The sequence below is a fragment of the Camponotus vicinus genome, unplaced genomic scaffold, assembly GCF_025532165.1.
Source record: "Camponotus vicinus isolate PSW18456_S1 unplaced genomic scaffold, iyCamVici1.0 SCAF_10, whole genome shotgun sequence".
Taxonomy (NCBI): Eukaryota; Metazoa; Arthropoda; class Insecta; order Hymenoptera; family Formicidae; genus Camponotus; species Camponotus vicinus.
Genome location: NW_028141946.1, coordinates 1,758,257 through 1,780,730, shown reverse-complemented (window position 1 = coordinate 1,780,730; position 22,474 = coordinate 1,758,257). Strand labels below are relative to the sequence as shown.

At 40.5% G+C, this 22,474-nt stretch overlaps 1 protein-coding gene and 1 long non-coding RNA gene across 2 annotated transcripts in view; one reads left to right on the top strand and one right to left on the bottom strand.

Moving 5' to 3' along the window:
- LOC145960029 (uncharacterized) overlaps positions 1–2,628 on the top strand; it is an 11,578-nt gene extending 8,950 nt beyond the window's left edge. Inside the window, exon 4 of the long non-coding RNA XR_014435262.1 lies at positions 2,330–2,628. This is a non-coding gene — a long non-coding RNA (uncharacterized LOC145960029). The remainder of the gene's footprint in view (positions 1–2,329) is intronic.
- LOC145960023 (uncharacterized) overlaps positions 1–22,474 on the bottom strand; it is a 26,778-nt gene extending 4,304 nt beyond the window's left edge. The window contains exons 1-2 of the mRNA XM_083079287.1: positions 20,960–22,474; positions 170–312 (exon numbers count right to left, since the gene is read on the bottom strand). Coding sequence (XP_082935413.1) covers positions 170–312; positions 20,960–21,485 — 669 coding nt within the window. The 5' untranslated portion in view covers positions 21,486–22,474. The remainder of the gene's footprint in view (positions 1–169; positions 313–20,959) is intronic.

Genomic DNA, 22,474 nt, shown 5'->3' with positions numbered 1-22,474 from the left:
TAGATAAAAAATTATAGATTGTAAAATAGTACAATAGATAAAGGAAAAATGCCTTACAATTTTTTAAAAAGTATATAAAAATATTTTAAGTATAAGTACTCAAGTATCTCAAGTAGAAGTGAAAGATATAATGAATAATTTATTTTTTATTACATTGTTGATTTGTTACCTGTCTCTCTGTAAGATCCAGTGATGCTGCGATCTCTATCCTTCGTGGTCGACAAAGATACTTGTTGAAATGAAACTCTTTCTCCAGCTCGAGAAGTTGGGTATTCGTGTAGGCCGTTCGCAATCTTCTTGGTAAGCCATTCTCTGCAAAATAAAAAAATCCACTCTTCCTTAATCGACATAATTGTATTAAATATTTAGAAAAATATAAAAAAATATAAAAAATATGGAATTCAAATTATTCTCGTATCTACTATTTCAAAAACGAAATATTTCGTGTTTAAATATTTTATAAATATCGTAAATATGTTTAGGAAGAAGCATATTGTATAAAGGATTTATTTTAATGTTTTAAATATTTTGTCGAAGCTTTTGCGCTCCGATATTCGCGTCATCTTTACCACAAGGATACTCTCTTTTTGTCTCTTACACGAAGTAAATGGTATTCTAATTAATGATCATTTAAGCAACCTAAGCGTGCTATAGAGAGAGAAAGAGAGAGGAAAAGAGGGGGAGGGAAGGTACTTGCGACATGACATCCTTAACAATGCATAAGCGAAGATTCCCGCGCGACGAAAAGGCCTATTCTTGTTCCGGCGAGTTACTGGGCTCCTTAGAAACTTTTGGGCAAGTTTCCCCACCAGCGCTATTCCATGTCGATACGAAACATCTCCTAATTGTTATCGGACAAGAAACTTGTTCCGCGATAACAAGAGGAATGCCACGCGGGATCGGGAAGACGCGAGGGCGCAGGCGATGGAGAGAGAAAGAGAGAGATGATGTAAGAAAGGAACCGCGGGGCTTATATTTGGGGGCAGATCTGATCTAGAAAGTAGCGACCAAGTATCTCACGGTATTTTGTCGAGGCATGTGACGTAAGAGTAATTTCTACCCAACTGCCGTAAACAATTATTAATAGCCGCCTATCGTAATTACGAGAATTCGCCGCATGCCCCGAAGGAGTAATATTTCAATCAAACTTGATGGCTCTCCGCTGGCTTGCGTTGTTTACAAGACGTGTCTTGACAAATTCTCTAGGAACAATGTATACTTTATCATGGCTCTTTGGAAAAACCTCGTAGACTCCTCATTTATCTGAATAGAGAGTTTGAACTGTTGAAAATTTTACTACCTAAGAACACAAGAGAAAGACCTAAGCAGACCTCCAAAGAGAGAGCTATTTCACGCCAATATCTTATTCCATCGGTCACTGGCCACCTGGATTTCGAAGTTTTTTCTTTTTTTTTTATCAAGGATCACAAGGGTGTTACACTTTTTTACGCGTCGCCGTATCGCGAGAGAAGAAAAAAACCGATACGCCGTGACGCAGTTTGGGCGAAGGGAGACAGCAAAGGGAGAGGGGGCGGTGGTTCGTTTCGTAGGGCCGAGATGCTAAACTACCCCATAGCGTGCGAGCGGATGTGGGGTGCCTGAGGGGTGGTTCGACAGTAGGATGAGTCGTCAGGGGTTAAAGGAGAAAGAGAAGGAGAATGATTGAACGAAACAGAGGGAAAGAGATGTAAAAACGACGAAAGGTAAAAAGAGAAGATATAGTAACTGAAAAAGGTTGGAAAAGATACGTGATGGAGATGGTTAGAATGAGAAGGAAGAATGACAGAGAAAGAGAGAGAGGGAGAGGGAGAGAGAGAGAGAGAGAGAGGATATTCACGGGGATGAGGGAGAAGGATGTAGACTGAAGATGTAGTAAGCTTTGAACCTAGCAAATCCTGCACGTGGAGTTTCCACAGGGCGAGGGCGACGGTGGCGAGATGAAAGTATCGCATGATTGACGTGGGCCTCATCAGCATTTCGGTCTTGCGATTGGTTGGACGAAACTGTCAATCAAACTCCACTCCACGCCCTGTATCTGCTCAATCGTTCCAGGAGTTTAATTCAATCCGACGATGAATGCAGAGCAATATTGGGGTGGCAAATAATTATATCCAATATATATATATATATATATATATATATATATATATATATATATAAATTAAATATTTAAAATATTTTTAAAGAAAGGCTTTTTTTATATAAGTGTCAATAATCTTGTTAAGAGTAATCAAATATTGGTTTCTCACGTTTGTGAATAAAATAATAATAGTTACGATATTACTGTTTCTTTAATCTAAATTAGACAGACATTATTGCTTTGTAACAGAAACTTTTGCCGAGACCGGACGCGAAAATGTGTCGGCGTTGCTAGCGAGCTTCTCATTCTTGCGAGACGATGTAGCGGATGACGAACTGTCAAGGCCTAGTCAAAATGAAGAGCGCGACCTGACAAGATCTTGTATGCGAGGTGAGAACGATAGAGCACGAAAATAGAATCTGTATTTTCGTATATCACGCTGTTAGAAAGCCTCGTTTATTCGGTTCATCCGGTTGAGACTGCTACTACAAAAATATTTTATAAAAAGAATTATTAAAAAGCTTTTAATGTACATAAATTTCATTTAAAGAAACAAATAGCGTCTATACGAATAAATATATACTGTTATTAATGCCAATATTAATAAATGCGATATATATTAACGTATTTAAAAATTAATATCTTAAATTCTATATCTGAAAGTTAATTTTATACTTGAGACAAGATGTGCATAAAATTAATATATGTATAAAATTAATATATGTATAAAATTAATATAGATATAGATACAAAGTAATTGCAGAACTATAATAATTGATAATAATTCAAAATTTATTCTGTTTCTTATAATATATATTCTATATCTTATATTCCATATATGCAGTTAGAGTCTTATTTAATTATTGTTATAATAAGCACTTTAATATATAATAAACATATTTTGATGATAAAAAATTGTCAATTTTATTAGTAATGAGAAAGTGACAAAGTAGAAGAAGTAATAAAAGCGTAAAAGCGACATTCGAATTTAGAATAACGGACTTGTTATAACGTAATAGTTTGTCAATTGTCGATGGAGCAGATGCTGATGTCCATGACAAACCTGACAGCCGTCGCTTCGCGGATTCTTGTAGGTGTATAAGACGCGAATACGAGTTTACACTCGATCATACATTCTTTTGACGAAATATAACTTCAGGAGTGAGCTTTTAATTACGTGATGCTTTTTCGTTACTTCTTTAAAAACACGTGTTAATCTCAATGCAAACTTTCAACAAACTGTATCAAACGAAAGTTACATCAACATACGAAATATTATTCATTTTTTATATTTTCGATATAAATCGAAACATTGTAGGCATTTTCGCGCTTAAATGTTACGTAAACTTCAACGTAATATTTTCGGCTCCTCTTTAATTTGAAGATATCAATGTACAATGATAAAGCTAACGATATTGTTTGTCATCAGAAAGTATAAGTAATGTAAAATTCTGTCTATTTAATATGTTATTATACACACTCTGACTTCCACAGGTATTTTGCGTAGAAACTTTTAGTCGTACGAAACATAATTAAAGAAAATAGAAGCAGAAAAGAGCGGTTCGCACGCAAGCCATTGTTCAATTCCGATCCATGTCCCTTCCATTCTTCCGCTCTTCGCTATGCTGGAATGTTTACGAACAGCTGGTGAAACTCTCATGCTCTCCGCTTTCTTAATTTTCGTATTATCTCGTTGCACACACATACTTATGATTAATCCGTAGATATTATCGTCAAACTGTAACGAGCAATAAAGAAGCATGTCTTGGAGAAGCACGGCCGTTGGAGCAGCCATGGAAAAAGTGCATCCTCAAAGTCCAGAAGTAGTTTACACGCGACACCGAGTCGTCCGGATCATGCATTTCCCTCCAGCCTTTGCCGCGCTCTCGTTTTCTCCAGACTGGACCAGGTCGTTTATAGACAGGTGGGAAGGGTCACATGACGGGCGTCTCTGTAATTTGTCTTTTGTTTCCCCCCGCGTGCGCGCATGGAGGAAGAAAACTTGCGAGAGGAAGAACAAAGGGCGGAAAGAACCAGCACTTCGAACGGCGCGGAGAAGAGAACGATTATTCCTCTTCGTTCCGTTCCCAACTTCTTCCTCTCCTCTCTCTATCTCGCCCCCTTTGCTCATCCTGTCCTCCTTCCCTGTCTCTATCTTTCTCGTTCTTTTAGTATCGAGAGAAACCTGCGGCGGCGGCGTCAGCGGTGTAAACGTATGAAAAATGAGTGACGAGAATTTGAAACAAACGAGAAGACAGCCGGTTCTATGTCCGCGCTTTGACGTGTCCGAAACAGGTAGACGGCAGGTCAGTGAGGAAGGTAACCGTGATCGATAACTTTTTGATCGTTTCGGACTCCTTCGGGCGTTTCTTATATCCGCGCATCGAACGTTACAAATCTGGGATTCTGGGAAACAATCTACTTTAAAATACAGCAATCTCTTGACATCTTATTAAAAATGATATCGAGTCTTAGGCTTGTGAACCGCCTCGAAACTTTTATGATTGCAGATCATATTTAATTTCAAAATGTATCAAATACATCGCGTGCTCTTTTCAACACGTGTATTCCTTTATAAATAATATTTGTGATAAACAAATCAAATTTCATACATAACTTTCTTGAAAAAATTCAATATTCCAACTGAATTGAAGAAATAAAATTTTCGTTTTGCGAATTTAGATTTAATCAATATTGAAAAGAAGCGATACTAATAAAAATTTACGTCATAATGTTCCGCGCTTGTTTGAAGCGACGGAAGAATTATTCATCGCGCAAGAATAAAGTAGGTATTTAATGCGCCATTGGGTAATTTGTGGCGGGATAAGTGAGGGGGAGAGAAGACTCGAAAGCGTGGAATCGGCATAAACTGTGGCTCATTACAGATTTACAGCAAGACGTAGTACGAACCCGGCCGCAAGGTGAGGAGGAGGGATGGGGCAACGAACAAAACTAAACGCACCGAGAACCAGAATGAAGGGAGTCGAAGTGGAATGGCTGGCAGGAAGGGCTCTCTCGGGCAGCTTTGGTTTTGGTGGGCTGTCGGGGGTTGCGGGCTCTGCGCTGGATACGAGCTATAATCAATTAACAGTGAGCAAAACAAGAACCGCGGCCGACCACACGGCCGCAAAATATTTCGTACCTTCCTTGTTCCAGTTCGGCTGGAACCCCCATCGCTTCGTTCAAGTGGCTATCTCGCTTGCTGATAGGGCTATTGTCCCAAGGAATTGATTCTTGTACTACGACCATTTAGGACATTGATTCTGCCCCCCAATTTGAGCCATTGATATTTGAATTTGAAATAATTAATAATTAAATAATTAAAGAATTAAAGAATTAACAATAATTCTTTTTTCTCGTTATGTAACACGATCATATTTGTTTATCACGATATATTTGTTTACTTTGACTCGTGACCGTATGTCTGTATCTGTTCGACTTAGAGAGAGTTCTTGCCTGGCATAATAGCACTCGAGAGATATTAGCATAACTTTTTATATAGTCATCTTGTTGTAATGACGGAAAAAGAGAGGAGTCGCCGAGCTAGCTGGCGTTGTACAGCGGACAAGAAGAAAAGGCGGCTGGGGAAGGCGGGAGGGGAAGGAGGAGGGAGGAAAGGAGAGGAAGAATAAAAAAAAGGATAGAAATACAAGAACGGAAGAACGGGATGATGGTAGGAAAAAGATATAAAAGCGGCACGAAGATTTGCGTGTTCGAAAAAAGTTGCTGGCAACACCGCGAGCCGCGCGCTGGCTGGCTCGGTGCTGGTGATCCGACTCGGTGCTGGTGTTGGCTCGGTGCTGGTGCCATTGCTGCCGAAGACACGGCAACATCGGTGCTCAGCACCGACCGCGGCGGCCATGTTGCGGCCGTGCACAGGTTCGCCAACCTGTGATTATGGTGGGCGCGACGGCGAGCGGCCCTTCGTGCAAGAAAATTGGACGTAGGGATCTCTCCCGCGGTGAAAGAAAGGCAAGACGCGCGTATATGCGTGGTTCAGACTGGCTGAATGTACGTCAGAAGGCGTGCCGATGCAACCTGCAATCATCGGGCCGGTGCGACGGGTGGTGCACACATTCGAACTTGTTCGTGCACCATCGACGCACGTACGAGCGCCGGGTTTAGCCTCACCGTTGATTCGCGATAAAAGATTATGTTACAAAGGTGCGAGGCCTGGCGTTCAAAAATTGATGTTCGCAAAAGTTGCAGTAGCATGAGTCATAATTGGTGGGATACGATCTTTGATTAATGATATCTTTATCTGATGGCACTCTCTATAGTTGTTATTTCATAATAAAGAGACTCGAGCGCGACACTTCGTGACAACCATCGTCGTTTGCCTTGGAAGCCAACGTCGATTAGACATGATCCAGTATACGCGATATGCTATATTTATGACAATTTCGTTCGATACTTATTTCGCGAATATATGTATAATTGTAGGAAGAAAAGGACAGCGTCTCGTTTTTAATTGTAACAAATCTCTGTTTAGCATGTGCTCGGCTGCGATACAAGCCTCAGCAATCACGCGATAAGATATATAAGTGCGGTCGTCTAACACAACCAAGGCAACTGGTATTTTACTCCGCGGTTCGCAATTGGCCGGGGTTAATTCCGCAATTATATTCGCGCATATATTCCAAGACTGTGCCGTACAACTCGCGTTGAGTATTTTGCCGTTGAACGTGTGATTTCTTCCTCTATAATTACTAGTCTCACATGCAATTTAAATAACGAGTTATATAACGAAAGAAACCGATTTCCAACGCGCATATCTTCATTATCTTAACTCGCGGATTGAATATCAATGTCCAAGTGCATAATTTGTAGCGTCGTTAATATGTCAAGTATTACATGCATGTCTAATTTTATAGATATTCCAAGTATTCGAGGACAAATATAATAATCTCTGAAAAAAAAAATCAAGGCGGACATTTGCTCCGAATGCGACGAAGCCTGATTATAAGTTGAGCGCAACTCCTGATACGATATGCGTCGCGAAAAAGTGGTAGTGTTCAAAAAATCTTGAAAATTATAGCATCGTGTCGGAAAGAGAGAGCGGCCGCAAAAGAGAGCAGTGATACTCAAAGTTAAAGGGCGAAACGGGAGTGGTCTCCAGAGGGAAGGGAGGATGAAAAGCCATCTTTCCATTAGACGCGGGATTGATTTTGTGAGCGCACCTTTTCGTAACTAGATGTCGGTGTGCCCCGACGTTCGAACACTAATGTGATTAAAATAATCCAGCGATGATTAAAATACATAACGGTTCCTGATTTTCCCGCATCAATTACCTCCGGCTCTTCACCACGTGGCTAAATTGAAGATAAAAATAAATCGGAACTATACGTGCGCGCTGAATTCCGTTAAGCTAGCGAGGATATTAAGATTCTCGAGGGATATGTATGCATAGTAAAGAAGGGCGCATGTGCAAACGGGAAGAATAATGAAATGGACATTAGTAATAATTTTACACGTTAGTATTTTAGTTTTGTCGTCGTAAATATTTAAGGACATTTCCATCGCGTTCAGCGAACGGTTTCTCTCTCTCTTTCTCTCTCTCTCTCTCTTTCTCTCTCTCCCCGAGGAACGAATTCGAAACTAATTTCACGACAATTTGCGCGCGCGTGGAACGTGGAATCCTTCAACAATTTTTTGAATTATGGTTCGAGTTGAGAGATTCTCATTACATCCTCCATTCGCGTTACGGCCGCCTTTTTCCCGAGCTCTTCCCGGAGCTTCTTGTCCCGGAGCAAGCTTCTTGTCTGCCGCCGTTCGTCTCCGAACTCCCTCCGCCTTCTCTGGGGACCGAGAAGTCGCGCAGCCGGATAAAAAGTTTATTTTAATCTTTACAAATTTTAAATCCTTCGCGGCTTACCCCAACGTCCACGTAAACCGTCGCGACAGAAAACAAGAGAGCTAGCCCCTCTACTTCTTTCATCTTCCGCAACCCCTCCTCTGCCCGCTTCGTAAATCTCGTATCTCCTTGATATTCTGACCGGATACTTTGAAAAAATTTCCTCGTTACGTGACAACGGCAATTCCACGGCGATGTCGTGTTTTTCGTGTCCCAGTTTGTCTTGTTTCTCTTTAATTATTCACGTTCACTTTAATTATTGTACAGTTGTTATAGTTTTGTATGAATACGTATTTTTCTCTTTATTTTTCTTCTCTTTATTTCATACCATTGGATGTTGTCGAAAAGTGCTTCTTACGTATTTAAATCGCCGACTCATCGATAGAATCCTAAAGTATATCCTAGGTATACTCGAATTTTAATTATAAATATAGACCTAAGAACGTGGAATTGTATACATATGAAGGAATATAAATTTTCTATTTACTGTCGATAGTAATATGTGACTATCATTCGGATCTGTATTCAACATAACGATCATTATTATTAGAATTTAAATTTGAATTTCTTTTACATGTATTAATTGCTTTAAATAGATATTACATATATCTGTATATTTATTTCCACACATTTTAATGTGTAATAAATTGATAACTTGTTAGTAAATTAATTCAATATATATCTAAAAGTATATCGATTATGTAATTATATTATTACATCAATATAAATATCACGCGATGACATTATAACATTAGCTAACGGCGGCGACGTATTTCGTGCGTGGTCGCGTTCGAGAGAGAGTGAAGAATCGTACGCGATGTGTTTCGACGGATCAATATCGCAGTAATTAGGCGTCTGTCAGCTGGCTCGACTCACGTCTGAAAAGAGGAGCATGGTCGATAACTGCGAGCAATTTGTGCACGCCGTTTTCTTTTCCAAGTTCCTGCGTTTATACGTATCGTACTTATAAATGTGTTTGGCCACATCATTAACTAGTGTCACATATTACTGTCGTTTTCCATAAATAAATGAGCTATCTGAACACGAAGCAGTTTTAGGATTAATCTTAGAATTTTATTCGAATAATTCTAATTGAAAATTTAAACGTCAACATTTTCCATTCTCGATACAAGAAGTCGAATAATTGCGTCTTATTACGACTGTATTAGGCGGTGAAGGGATCAAAGAGCGAAGAGATCGGATCAGTATTTTCAATAACAGCATGTAAAGTAGCTCGATGAAGGATGCGTATGTATTTTCCGCGAATAAAAATGATGCGTAATGCGTAAGTCGTCGAAATTTACCTGCCTTTACCTACCTCCCGCGTGTGTGGCAGCAAAACAAAGCCGAGAGAGCATACGCTTCATTAATCGCGTTACCATGAGTTATTGCGCCTGACGTAACGAATGAACAGAAATCTTGCCGATTATTCGAATTAGCCGAGGAAAACATCTACCGAAAGGGAAGTTTGGTTCTAAGCATGCATCAGGCCGTCCGCGCGGCCAATAGGAAGTGACGTTTATACGCAGCCGGCAATAAATTAACTAATATTACGAGTTACCTTTAATTAGTCTCGACCCAGCGGCACCGCGAGGTTTCCTTTTCTGATTTTTTATTTCCTCGCTTTACCACGACGAGCGGATTATTAATTACACGAATTTCTTAAGAACGTTCGTTATACCGGTACGCCGGGCATTTCAGGTAATTACAAAATCACGTGATTGACTTACAGCGAAACGCCAAAAGAACCGTTTCGAAAGCAGTTTTAATTATCAATTTCCGCTGAACGTGGCGATTAATTAATCGGCAGGATAGAAGCGACTATTATCTCACAATCAGAACGAGAACGCATCGGTAACGATGTGCGAGAGTTCTCTTAATTCGCTATGTTTTTTTTCCTTTTTCATTCTCCGCATTCTTTAGGAAACCGTAAACATCGCTCGAAACGAGCTTCCATCTAAAATTATTATTGATTATATATCTAGAGTTTATAACGTTTGTTGGATTATTTATGGGATATATTATTTCCAAGTGTCTCTCGTGTTGCGCGCTCCTAAAGTCGCATCAGAAAGTAGTAAGCGGCACTTGTTCGTCGAAATTACGGCGCTGATCGTAAGTCCTAAAACGTGCCCGGCATCTTAAGGAGAGAGAGAAAGAGAGAAAGCGTCTCGTCTCGAAGATATAAAAGGTGCGAACGGAGAAAGAAAGCGGGAAAGGGGTGGAAAAGGGATTCCGTGGTTGCAGTTAAATAAAACTGACAAAAATCGGCCCCGGAGGGCACGAAGGGTCCGGGGCTCTCGGCTGGGAGGGCGACGGGGTTAGGGAGAGAACGGATACGTGGAGGATACTCAGACGGGCGCCATGTGTATAATAATGTTAAAGAATGTTAAACGCGGGAGGGTTCAGAGATCCGTGCCGCATACATTAGTTGTTAACAATGCTATAAAGGACACTCGCCGCGTGTCTTACCCTTCATCACGGGAACGGGGTACAGGTCTTCTCTAGCGCGACCAGATTTACGAGCGCTCCTTTCCGTGTGATTCTTACGTAACACATAGCGAATAGTCGATCTCGACATGCGTAAGAATTTAGCAGAATATTTTGTTGTAATTTAAGAGAGAAAAATCATGAAAAATCGTTGGCAAAATATCATGAATTTTATGATTGAATAAAAGAGTTATTGTTATCTCATATATATGATGTATTGAATCGAGTAAAAAAATATAAAGTTTAAAGAATATTATATGTATTTCTTTTTTTTATATTTTAAATACGTCCGACTTTTGAGAGACTCGTTTGAAAGAGATTACTCTTTAGTGATAATGGCGCGCTAATGTAGTCTGAACTCTAGAGTTCTAAAGTCCAGTACGTCCTAAGCAACCCCCGCGCGTAATAATTTACCACCCGTGTCGACTCGTGCACGCGGTCAACCCTCGTGATAATTGTTTAAACCGACCACTGGCCACCCCTTTAGTCTGACTCGAACACCAACCTGAGACCTATTCGCTTCTACGAGCTTCGTGTACTTTCTATAGGGCGTACAGAGCAACTTCATTACGATTGAATTACGGTTGTAAATCTATTACATTAGTATAGTAAATCTTAAAAAACTTTTTTCTAAAAAGGAGAAAATTATGATTTATCTATGAATTTGATTCAAAGCTCGAAAAATAGACGCATATTTACGTGCACATATGTACACATATACACTGCATGAAGATATCATGGAGACAATATTGTTCACAATATAATTAAAAGATTTGTAAAAAAAATATATTAAATTTGTTTAAATAACTTTATAAAACTCTGGTCGAGGAAGAAACGACGAGGACAAAAAGTTATCTTTCAGAATTGATTAATGAATTTCTAGCTCTGCTCCACCAGCAATACCTTATTTAGTATTTTCTTGAAATAAAAGACATTTCATATAAATATAACAAAATTCGAGATGCATTTATTTTACAGTACAATATCGAGAGATTCTCCATGTTATTTCACAAAATAAAATTCGACAAAGCATTGTGCATTTTATGATATTCTCTAAAATAATATGAATGTTTGAACGAGAGACGAAAATAGATGAGAAAATATGAAATGAAGCTCCGAAATAAGTAGCGCGAAGAGCGAAAGCACCACAATGGATAGGGTTTGGATGGTCTCCAAGAGATATAGCGACGGCGGAAAACGCAACGACAAGTGGAGGAGAGCAGAAGCGGGGGCGGGAGGGCGAGAAGGATAAAGAGCTCGAACACTCGGTCGAGTAAAACGAATCCAGAAGAGGAAGTCTGGAAGAGCGAGAGTGCGATAGCGAGCAAATAATAGGGAAATGATTTGCTCCTTGTTAGATAAAGGCCCTACGAGGGGACTCGCGAAAAGAAATATTGCTCCCAATGAAAGGAAGTGGGCTACACGGCGATAGGAGGGAGGGAGGGAAATGCTACGGGAGTACGAGGGGATGGATCCATTCACTTGTAACTGCTCCTCCGCCGGTCGTGTCGGGTCATCCATACGCGAATTCTGTTCGATTAAGAGTTAAATAGTACGGATGCGCTTTTTGTCGCACAATCGACCACGTATTTCCGGGATTTTCTTATTTTTTTTGTTTTTGTAATAAATCACGTTTTATCAATGTAATATAAATATTATGCATATCATTATTTATCATGAATAAATAAATATTTTCAATTATAATTTTTTTTGGAGTCGTATTAGCTGCGCTTGCTATTAGTATTATTTAGTAGTATTTTATTTAAAAAAATGTGTGTAAAAAGTTAAACTCTAATTTGATAAACGCGCGAATCGAAAGAGCAATATTATGTTTAGTCACTTTCATCACTTTGGAATCATCTGCTGTCTCACAGCCCTCCTACAGCCTATTATAGTTCAAAATCCAATCATCAATTTTATCCTAAAGTATCTTTTCGTGCGAACAATCAATAAAAGACGGTGCAATCTCATCAATTTCTGATATTAGTTTTTATTTTTTCAATTAAAAATTACAATAAGATACAATTTAATTTGTCTTGTATAAAAAATTGATATAAGGATTAATTATATATTTAACAAATAAAACTGTCAAGTCACAGTGTTGATAATTTTCTAGGAATATTTTTGAAATCTAGACGGTACGTTTTGGCTGTCTGAGGTAGCTGCTTTCCTTCGTGTGCCAAAGCTCGAGCTAAGATTTATCGAGATTCGCGACTCTCCAGAGCGAATTCTCGGCTCGAGAACAAGGTGTTATTCAAGCGGTGTAAAGAGATTATGGTAGAGGCGCGATTCTGGGAATGAGTCGACGCGTTCAAAGCGAACGAAGAGGGTGAAGGCTGGGGCACTCGCGCTGCGCTCGGGGGATGGTGGACGCCCGTGAAGGACGGCGCGAGGATGTGTTGGTAGGGTATGCATGGCGGCGGAGAGTCCAGTAGCGATCATCAATCAGAAAGGCAGTCAGCCGTCCGTCAGTCGGCCGGCTGGTCAGCCACGTCCAGCGTTGTACAGAGTTTCGCGCGGGAGGTTTCCTACGAATTCGCGAGTCATGCTTGGACTGTCATCCTGACAATCGATTGAAGCTGAGCACTAACATCCAATTCTCCGGAATTGTTCTTTCCATTATCTTGCCAAGTCTGAGGATTCTATTCGGCCTTTCTGCGGATACAAATGTGCAGTTTTCGTTTATTAATAGGAAAATAAGAATGCGACACATCTGTCTCGAGGCATTTGACATGTGGGAACAAAGGTGGAATATTTTGTTAGGTATAGGATTTTAATTCATCATTCAAGTTGATAGATCAAAAACATTAAATTATATAATAATGAGAAAGCAAAAATTTTGGAAGGAAAATTTTTTGACATAAATTATTTAATATTACATAATATGTGATATATTATGTAATATTAAATAATTAGTCGTGATGGAGAAAATTATTATTGCATATTTTTTATGAAAAAATTTCACACAGCGACAACAAGATTTCTTTTCTTCATGTATATGTATAGAAAATTTGAGACATCTCGATCACGATTTACACATTTTCATATTTTTATATCAACAGAATTATATAAGAAAGTAGATATTGTAATCTTATATGTCTCTCTCTCCTCAAGAAAAAAACTACCCTTTTCCAAAAACATTAAAAATACCCCAAGAGGTGATTTTCTTATTTTTTGTACGACACCCTCGCACACAGTCATCCAAAATGATACTAGAAGCCGAAATTATTTACTGGTAATTGTGAGAGTTGATAATAAATTTTCTATATCGTGAGAGTTGATAATAAATGTACTCTCTCTCTTTCTCTTTCTCTTCCTCTCTCTTTCTCTTCCTCTCTCTTTTTTATTGATGTTTGATGTAGCATGACTTTTTATTGGCGTCCTGACATTTTATAAACAGAGTGGCATGGGCTGGATTTTCCCGTCGCGACCGGATCCGACTCGACGACGGGGATTTGAAAATCTTTCAGCGCGATATTGGCCTGGCCTGGCTAGCTAATTACTCCAGACAGCTCCGCTCCCTTCCGACGATTTCCCCTCCGTCCTTCTTCCCTATTCACTCTCTTTCTCCTGTTCTCTCTTTCCGTTAGACCTACAGCGTCCACCCTAGCGTAACTGTGCGTTGTCTTCGCGAAAGAAAAGACGATAGGGTAGGGTGAGCTCTCCATTGCTCTCGGGGCTAATGTACCCTAAAGTACTTAGTCCACGATGGTTGTAAACGTCCGCGTGATTGCCGCAAAGTTAATTTTAAATCTGTGTTAATGCGATATTTACTCTCGGAACGGCGAATTTTTTACAAAAAAAATTTCGAATAATCCGAGTCTAAAGCGATTCGCAATCGAATTTAATGCAATTCTTCGTATTAATAAGCGTGTGAATGCGTCGAGTAGTAAGCCACGAGGTATTTCTTTCGGGTTACAATAATTGCGTCTTATTTTTTGACGATTAAAGAATCCGAAATTCGCTGCGAGACACGATTTGTATCTCTCGCGATGAATAGCGTAACCTGTCGTTGATAACTTTAAACACGCTCTGTTGAAATTGCTAAATTATAGATTAAGGTCCGATGATTCAGAGGAGAGTTTACTCATCCGAAGAGGATGCAATTCTCCGTCGTTAAAACGAATAGAAAAGACGTGTCATACCACCGCTGTGGTCCTACCGTCTCTTGTGTCTCGCAAAACGGTGCTTCCTTGTGTCAATGTCCTGATGTTACGTCCGATGGCCACTCAAAGAAACGTCAGAATGGCTTTTGAAAGCGTACCCACTCCAACAGAAAGAGACAGAGAAAGAGAGAGAGAGAGAGAGAGAGCGGCACTTTGATCACCGAATGACTCGCGACTTTGCATTATGAAGCTAAACTGTCGGCGAAGAAGAAATGTAAGCTTTTGCTCCTGTAGAGTTGAAAACTTTTTATCGCTCTGTGAGGCCCATTACAGGCAACAGGTTTTGGTTGATCCACTCCAGGAAGAAGAGGGGGCTAACAGGTAGGAAGGAAGCACAGAGCGTTTTCTAAATTACTTTATACCCGCGTGTATATATATGCATAAAATTAAAATAATATAATATCAGCCATTCATACTTTTATCAAACTCAATCTTACATTCTGATGTAAAATAAATTAATATATATATTTTTTTTTTGAAGTTTTATTTCAGAAGTTGATTAATCGTTTAGAAAGTACAGTGAAATATCCAAGTGGACCGCAGCGAATCTCGGAGAAATATGAGAGGTAGCATTGAAGACAGTGCATTACGTGTTATGAAATGTTAAAATGGTTGCGCGAACTTGTTGATCTCCCTTTTTCTAGCAAAAGAAGGTCCTTACGTTGGCGAAACTCCAATCAGACGTGAAGCGTGCCAAGCGAATGGTCGAAATAGTCCATCGCTTTCTCTCAGCGATTACGTGATACTCGATAAATGTTAATAGTAATCGTCGCGCTTACTAGAAAGCAGGCGTCTTCGAGATATTCTTGCGCCGCTATCCCCGATCGCTCTTTTCCACCGCTTTATCCTTAATCGCTCTTCCAGCCGCCCGCCATCCCCGTCTGGCGCGGTCGCGATTCACCCTCGCGACTCGACGTAGCCAGGCGGATGGTTCCGACCGGGAAAAATAATGCATTAGAAATTCAGATGACCGAGAGAGGAGGTCGCGGCGCGATTTATCAAATAAAAGCGGTAGTACAGTCAAATACCCGTCCATGTCGTCAGTGGAAGCGACAGTTCATTTTTAATATAAAGCACGGACGCAGGGGGGTGAGATCTCTTCCGGGATGGCAGTGACAAAAAGAATATGGCAACTGCCCCGGGTCACCTATCTCCAGATCTACGAATTCGCGATAGGAAGTATCTAATGGCTTGCGAAAGTCACGGCTGTAGATAATTTATCATGATTACGATACAGTTTATTTGTATTGCTTAAGAGATATCAGACTAAGACTGAAAAACTATTTCTTGTTGAAACGCACGTAAATATTATTATATATATTATTATACAGAATTTCTCTAGAATCATATTAAAATCCAAAGAGAGTAGTGCAGATAACTAGATAATAATTTTTGATTCCCATTGTCACGTGGAGTTCGTGACTTGTCAACGTCTCCATCCATCATTGCTCTCATCATCTGTTAACCATCCCTCTCTTCCATCGCCTCAAGTGCCTTTCAAATTCTCACTCGCATCTCGGAGTCGTGGAACCTGCTAATATTTAAACCATTTATAAACAGTCTGGCAATTTATTAGACTGCGAAGTGAATCTATCTGTGCTTGTATGAAACAAAATTTTAGAGCATATTTTATCTCCAGATATTCAATAAAAATTTCTATACACTTTGCTTAAATAAATACATTTTATATATATGAAGATTATGAGGCAAAAACGCGAGGATTGTTTAGAAAAAATATAAGATATCACGTAAAACCGGAGAAACTTAGTGAAAGCAGGCTTCACTTCCAACTAATGTGATTAAAAAAATACGAGTTAATTTTCTGCACTGTCGAGCTGCACATACGATAATTAAAATTATCGTTGACTTGCTATCACGCTTAAATAAGAAATAAGTGTTTCTTTTTACGATCGTTTATGGTTAACCCATCGGCATATGTTATCGCGTTTTTTCTGCAAATTTTTACACCTACTTTCCTTTTACGAGTGTAGAAGAACAGATATAGGAATCCCCACAACGCGTCTTTTATTCCCCGCCAGAAAGGGGAAGATACGAAAAGTATGGCGAGAGATGTCTATCTGACGATATCGTCGCCATTCCAGAGAGCATCAACTTCGAACATTTGCATAAAATTATTATCGCCGCGGAAAATCGCGACTGTTTCACTTTCTTTATACAAGTATCCTCGATACGATTGGCTCGCATTATGTGTCTGATCATATATTTATCATACATATTTCTAAACATATACATCTATTACGGTTTTATTAATGGTTTTAATAATAGGTAGATTATTTTTATTTATTTTCATTTATTTTCATTTTTTCTATCGTGCACGTCGGGATCATAAACAAGAATTTCTCTTTTCGCCCCCGAAAATCAGAGATCTCGCTCACGATCTACTTCGATATAATCTTGCCACAGGAACGAGAAGGAGCGAGAAAGAAAGAGAGAAAGAGGGAACATAGCGGTACGAACCCCACGCTTTTATAGCGGTCCATTTGACGTAACAACGAGCGTGGAAACTTCTTTTAGTGTCGGGCTACAGATTCCGGGACCAAACATGCGTACGATTATGGGATCTCCGATTATCAATTTGTTATAGCGTGTTTATTATTTCATCTCTCGGTGAAACCACTCGCGTTTCGCTGCTTCGAAACCCCCTGCAGCTGCAAAGTGTCGTACTCTTGGTCGGTTTTGGGGGATAATTTGGAATATTTTATGCGGCGTTATTCCTCCAGATGTTTGCGCCAACGAGCTGGGAAAACTGTATACGAACTGCGAAAGAGAGAACTACGCGTTTCTTCTTCTCCATAATTCGTTTTGCCAGGTCCAGACAAGCACCGTGTCGAATATTTATAGTCATTTCGTGCCTCTATTAACTGCCGCTAACGTTACTTTAATATAATGACGATTATATAATACCTGTGTACGTGTTTGAAAATATTTGACAGTGCATAAGTTCTAGATGTGTCACGTTTTCTTTAATCTATGGCAAATTCATTGATAGATTTAAATGATACTTTTTTAGCAAAAGATTGATGAGATGTTATTGCGCAATCATTGTAACAATGCGCCTTTTTATATCAATATGAATAAGTATATCGACATAAACTGATGATAAATACTTAGCAGTTAATAATCAGATTTTTTCGCAATATTTTCAAGTGATGAGACCACATTATAAATTAATCATTTATATCGGTGGATATCGAGAAGATTCTTTTTTTTCCACCGCACCTTATCGTACATTGAATTCGTTTTCATGGATATCGTCGCCTTAAGACTCTTTTTCTTTCCACGAGTAACCGCGGCGACAGCGGGCTGCGGAGTATCATAGTAGCTGGGATTTTCTAGGAGAGTTATCTCTAATTCTGCAAGGATTTACTCGCCAATGAATCTTTAAATTAGATGCTCCGTTCCTTTCGTACTGCGCTCTTCCCCGGAGGGTAAAGTCCCGCTCGCTCAATCACCTATATCATGGAATCGCCGAGTATAGTCAATTCCTTCCACCCTTCTTTCGTTATCGAGCCTTTACGCCATCCCCCTCAGCATCGCTCCGCTTATTTGTGTCTTGCCGTAGGCTCTCCTCTAAAGAAACCCTTCGCTTTTATGCGACCGTTTTATTTTCAACTCCGTTCGTATGGATTATAAAGCTACGATAATTTTATTTGGCAAATTTGCAAGCGAGTCGGGCTAAGCTATTAACGGCGTCAAGTATCACCGCTATATTAATTAATGACGGAAACGTAGCCCGAGACAGTAGTTTAGTAAGAAGCAGTTCGGCCATGAAAATGGCCGTCCCGCAGGAGGGTGTAAGACGGAGGATATAGCGGAAGATAGCGACGAGAGAGGAGATGATGATAATCCAGCTTCTAGCCTAGTCCTATCCCGAGGGATGCAGGGATTAATTGACACATCGGCGTCTTGGAGGAGTCTGCTGGGCTGACGCCTCCGCTTTGGCACCCAGCGACGTGACTGATGAGACGCCTGGAACAAGGCGTCGGGAAAAACACTCGTAGATTCGTGGCTTTTTTGTAGAAAAGGTATCCAGCAAGAATTACCGACGAAGCATGGAAGCATCGGTGTCGCGCCTCTTCTCCTGGCAAATAACTCAACTAATCAGACCTCGTCCTCGTTCATCGTCCCATCCGCGGCGTCCCCGAACTAAAACATCTCAGCTGGAGGGCACGTAGATGTAACAGATTGAAATTTAATACGCGCAGTATGGTGACACATACGGAAAGACGAGATGTTACTTAAGGTTTCGTAGGACACATACCGTTCATCGGCGGAGGAGATAACTCCGCGTGCGAAAATTCATCCTGGTATGAATTCGACGATTAAAATCCGTAATAACGGGATAATGAGTTTAATATTCCGATTGATTATAATTTATTACAATTTACGAATGTCAGCTTGGAATAAAGAAGAAATAATTTCAACGAGATAACACGAGTTCATCAAACTAAAGCTGAGATGGAAAATTTCCGTAATTATATTACAATATTGCATTTAACAACAAATATCGCATTTTAATAATATTTCACAAGAGACGCAAATATTTAAATCGTCCATATGCATTTCTAAATAATCAGATTTAAGTTTCAGTAGAGCAATTTTTTTCATTCGCTCCCAAGAATATAATTATAAAGAGGTACGATAGGCTCGCAAATCACAAAGAGATGACCGAGGCAGCCCACGATAAGGGATAACACGGTAGTTGAAAGCAAAGAGCCGACGTGTACGAGGCGTCGGTGGCGGCACCCCATGTGAGTTATGGCCGTCCCGACGCTCTCTCCCGCTAGTCCAGGGCTCAATTTACAGATGATTCCGCGTGTTACCGCCTGGCCAGAGGCTGGTTAACCTCCGTGCCAAACACTTAATCTTCCGACGTGTCCTGCGGACGGTCCGACCGCGTTTTGGAGCTGGCGCGACGTTAAATCGCCGTTGTAGACGCGAGATCAACGTGAGAAAGAAAGAGAAACTGGGGGATAGATAAATGGACCAAGACGTAGGATTACCGGACGTTTGGCGGGTTCTAGTGGCCCATAAAGTTAACCGACCCTTCGTGTACTATCATACGTGCGAGTGTTGATGAACCGAGTGTCATGCAATTTTCACGTGTAAAATTAACGCACCTTAAAAATATATTTTCCCTTTATTTTGTTGCGTTTATTATACATGAAAAGAGGAGTACGAGTTATCTACTGGAAGTTTCGCGACAGTTATCTTCGCTACGTTGAGTCGGAAAAATATTTGCGGCCACTCGTTTTCCAACAACTTGTTGGCTATTGCGGGGGCTATCGAGGACCGATAAATTTGTACCGCGAATCTCTCCGCAGATTCATTGGCTCTCGATAGCCGACACAAATTATTGAAGAAACGAGAATGCTCGCATATATCTCTCTGACTTAACGTAGCGGAGGTAATTCGCAGAACTTGTCGTATTGTGCAAAATCTCAGCGAATTTTTACGTGTATAAAGGGCGCGCGATAATAAAGTATATATATCTTAATACACGAAACATTAACTTCGTAAATTATACAACGTACCATAAATTACGCGCGAGCACACACAATATAAATGAGTCGTATGAATTATGAAATGCAGTTTTGTTTAGCTGCATTTCGGTCGAAAAGTCTAAATGCTTTGTTGTTCGACGAAGAGACGATACATCACAATTTGCTCTCCAATATTTGCAAATATCCGGAAATGTGTGGTTTTAGCCTATTATGCATTCCAGATGTGCAGCAGTTACTACTGGTAGGAAAGGAGAGGCTTGGAACTGTCATTAGCCGTCGGATAGTAGGCACCCCGTGGCGAGCCACAATGTGGCGGCGAGAAGCCAATAGACTCCTAATGCTGTAAACGGCGCGCCAAATCCTAACAGCCACCATTAATTGACTTTCATGTTTGTCACTTTACATCTGTGACAAATTTCTAATGTAATTGTGTCCAACATGAATCTCGATAAAAATGACGCGTGAGCGATTAATTTTCCACAAGATTTTACGCCGATACGACTTTTAGTTATATAACTTATTGAAAAAATTCAATTTAATCTCCGATTAATTAATTATTCATCCTTCACAGATTTAAAGAAGATTTAAAAGCACATGGGAGATATTTTATTTCAATTATTGATTATTAATAAGAGACATAATATGTATTGTATGTTTTTTATAATTATATAATATTATAATCATTAATATACGTTTTATTTTATTCAGTGTTTTGGTTTGCAGAGATATTTCTTTATTTTTATATTCAGGTATTGAAAAATTTCTCGTGATGTTGAAAAGCTTTTTTGTCTGTATTCAGGTAATGATCGAGGCGAGACAAAACGACTCTCCTCGATGAGAGACTTACCCTGCTGGTTACTCTTCCTAGTGGTTTTCTTCTCCTTCATCCAAGGATATTCAGGAACATTGACACCTGAAGGGTCAGCGACACCATGGGGATCCATCATAGTGTGGTATGCGGGATGATGAGCGCCAGGACTGATGGATCCACCGGTCCCCGGTGAATGTTGTAGGCTGCTGTCCCCGGCTAATTGCGGCAATGCCGTCATAAATTCGGCCATGGAGGGCTGGCTGTTGATAAAGCCGGTTTCGGCGGATCCGCATGTCGGGTCCATGGCTGGATGATGGGTCCCGTGCGGGGGCAGCCCGGCTGGGGTACTCGCCCCCGCGGCCACTGTGGCCAGCCAGAAGCCGCCCCCTCCGTCGTTCGCCAGGACGGGTGTCGTCGGCCTCGTCTTCACGGTCGAGAGCTCTTTGCTTGCGTGGACCAAATTTTGAAGATGATTGCCGAGCTGCAGATTGCTGGAGTTGGGCAACTGCGATTGGCGCAAATCTTCTTCGAGGTGTGCCAACGCTTGTTGCTTACTGCGCATAGGACGCACTAACTTGCACTTGCATCGGTTTGCTTCGATCTTCCGAGATGACAAACGTGATAACCAGGGGACAATTTATCGCTAATTGCAATAAATCGTCTTCAGTATAATCTCTTATGGATCTGGAAGAACGCACCATTCACCGAAACTGGCTCGAGAAATGTTTCACTGTTTAACTTTCGTCTATTTTTCAACTTTGGGCATGTACTATGTGTTTATGTCAAAACGCGTCGCGTTATTATAACAATTACAGAAATTTGTTTAGACGAGAAGATTAAAAGGAGCATGAATCTGATTATGATAGCTTATTATCTTTTTTTTTTCGTATATAATGATTAGTGTACGATACAAGGTTCTACTCATTCTCTATTCTAACGATGCAGAACCGATCACTTTTCTGTTTTATCCGTCTTCTTCTTCAGCATCGCTCTTTCTTAATCGAAACACTTATTATTTACTCGTGTTATCGCTCGAGCCTGACTCATGCACATCGATTGACGAAGCAAATACCAACTGTTTACCACATATTCACTGCACACTATGGCATTCACCACGGTACATTATCGTAAATTACATATCCGTGCTCATCTCCGAACTACCCGAAATAACTCGTCTCGTGCGGCATTAATGTTTAACCTCGGTGCCAACGGGAAGTGGATTCTCGAACGGCACGGACATGACACTGCATACTCGCGATCGACGTACGGCAGATCGCGGAGCCGCGATCTCGACGGGAACAACCAGGACACAGATCACCACTGTCACACGTAGTCGCGACGACGTTTGATCGATAGTCCGAACGATCGACGGAGAACACCGTGCCGAATCGCACGGCTACCGTCGCCGTACCGATCGGCCGAAACCCAGGCAAGCGGGCTAGGGTCCGGTGCTAGGGTCCGCCAAGCAGTCACCGATACCGCGGTACACTCGCTAAGTGACGATGGAGAGAGAGAGGACGTCGAGAGATAGCGGCCACGGGAGGGTGGGGA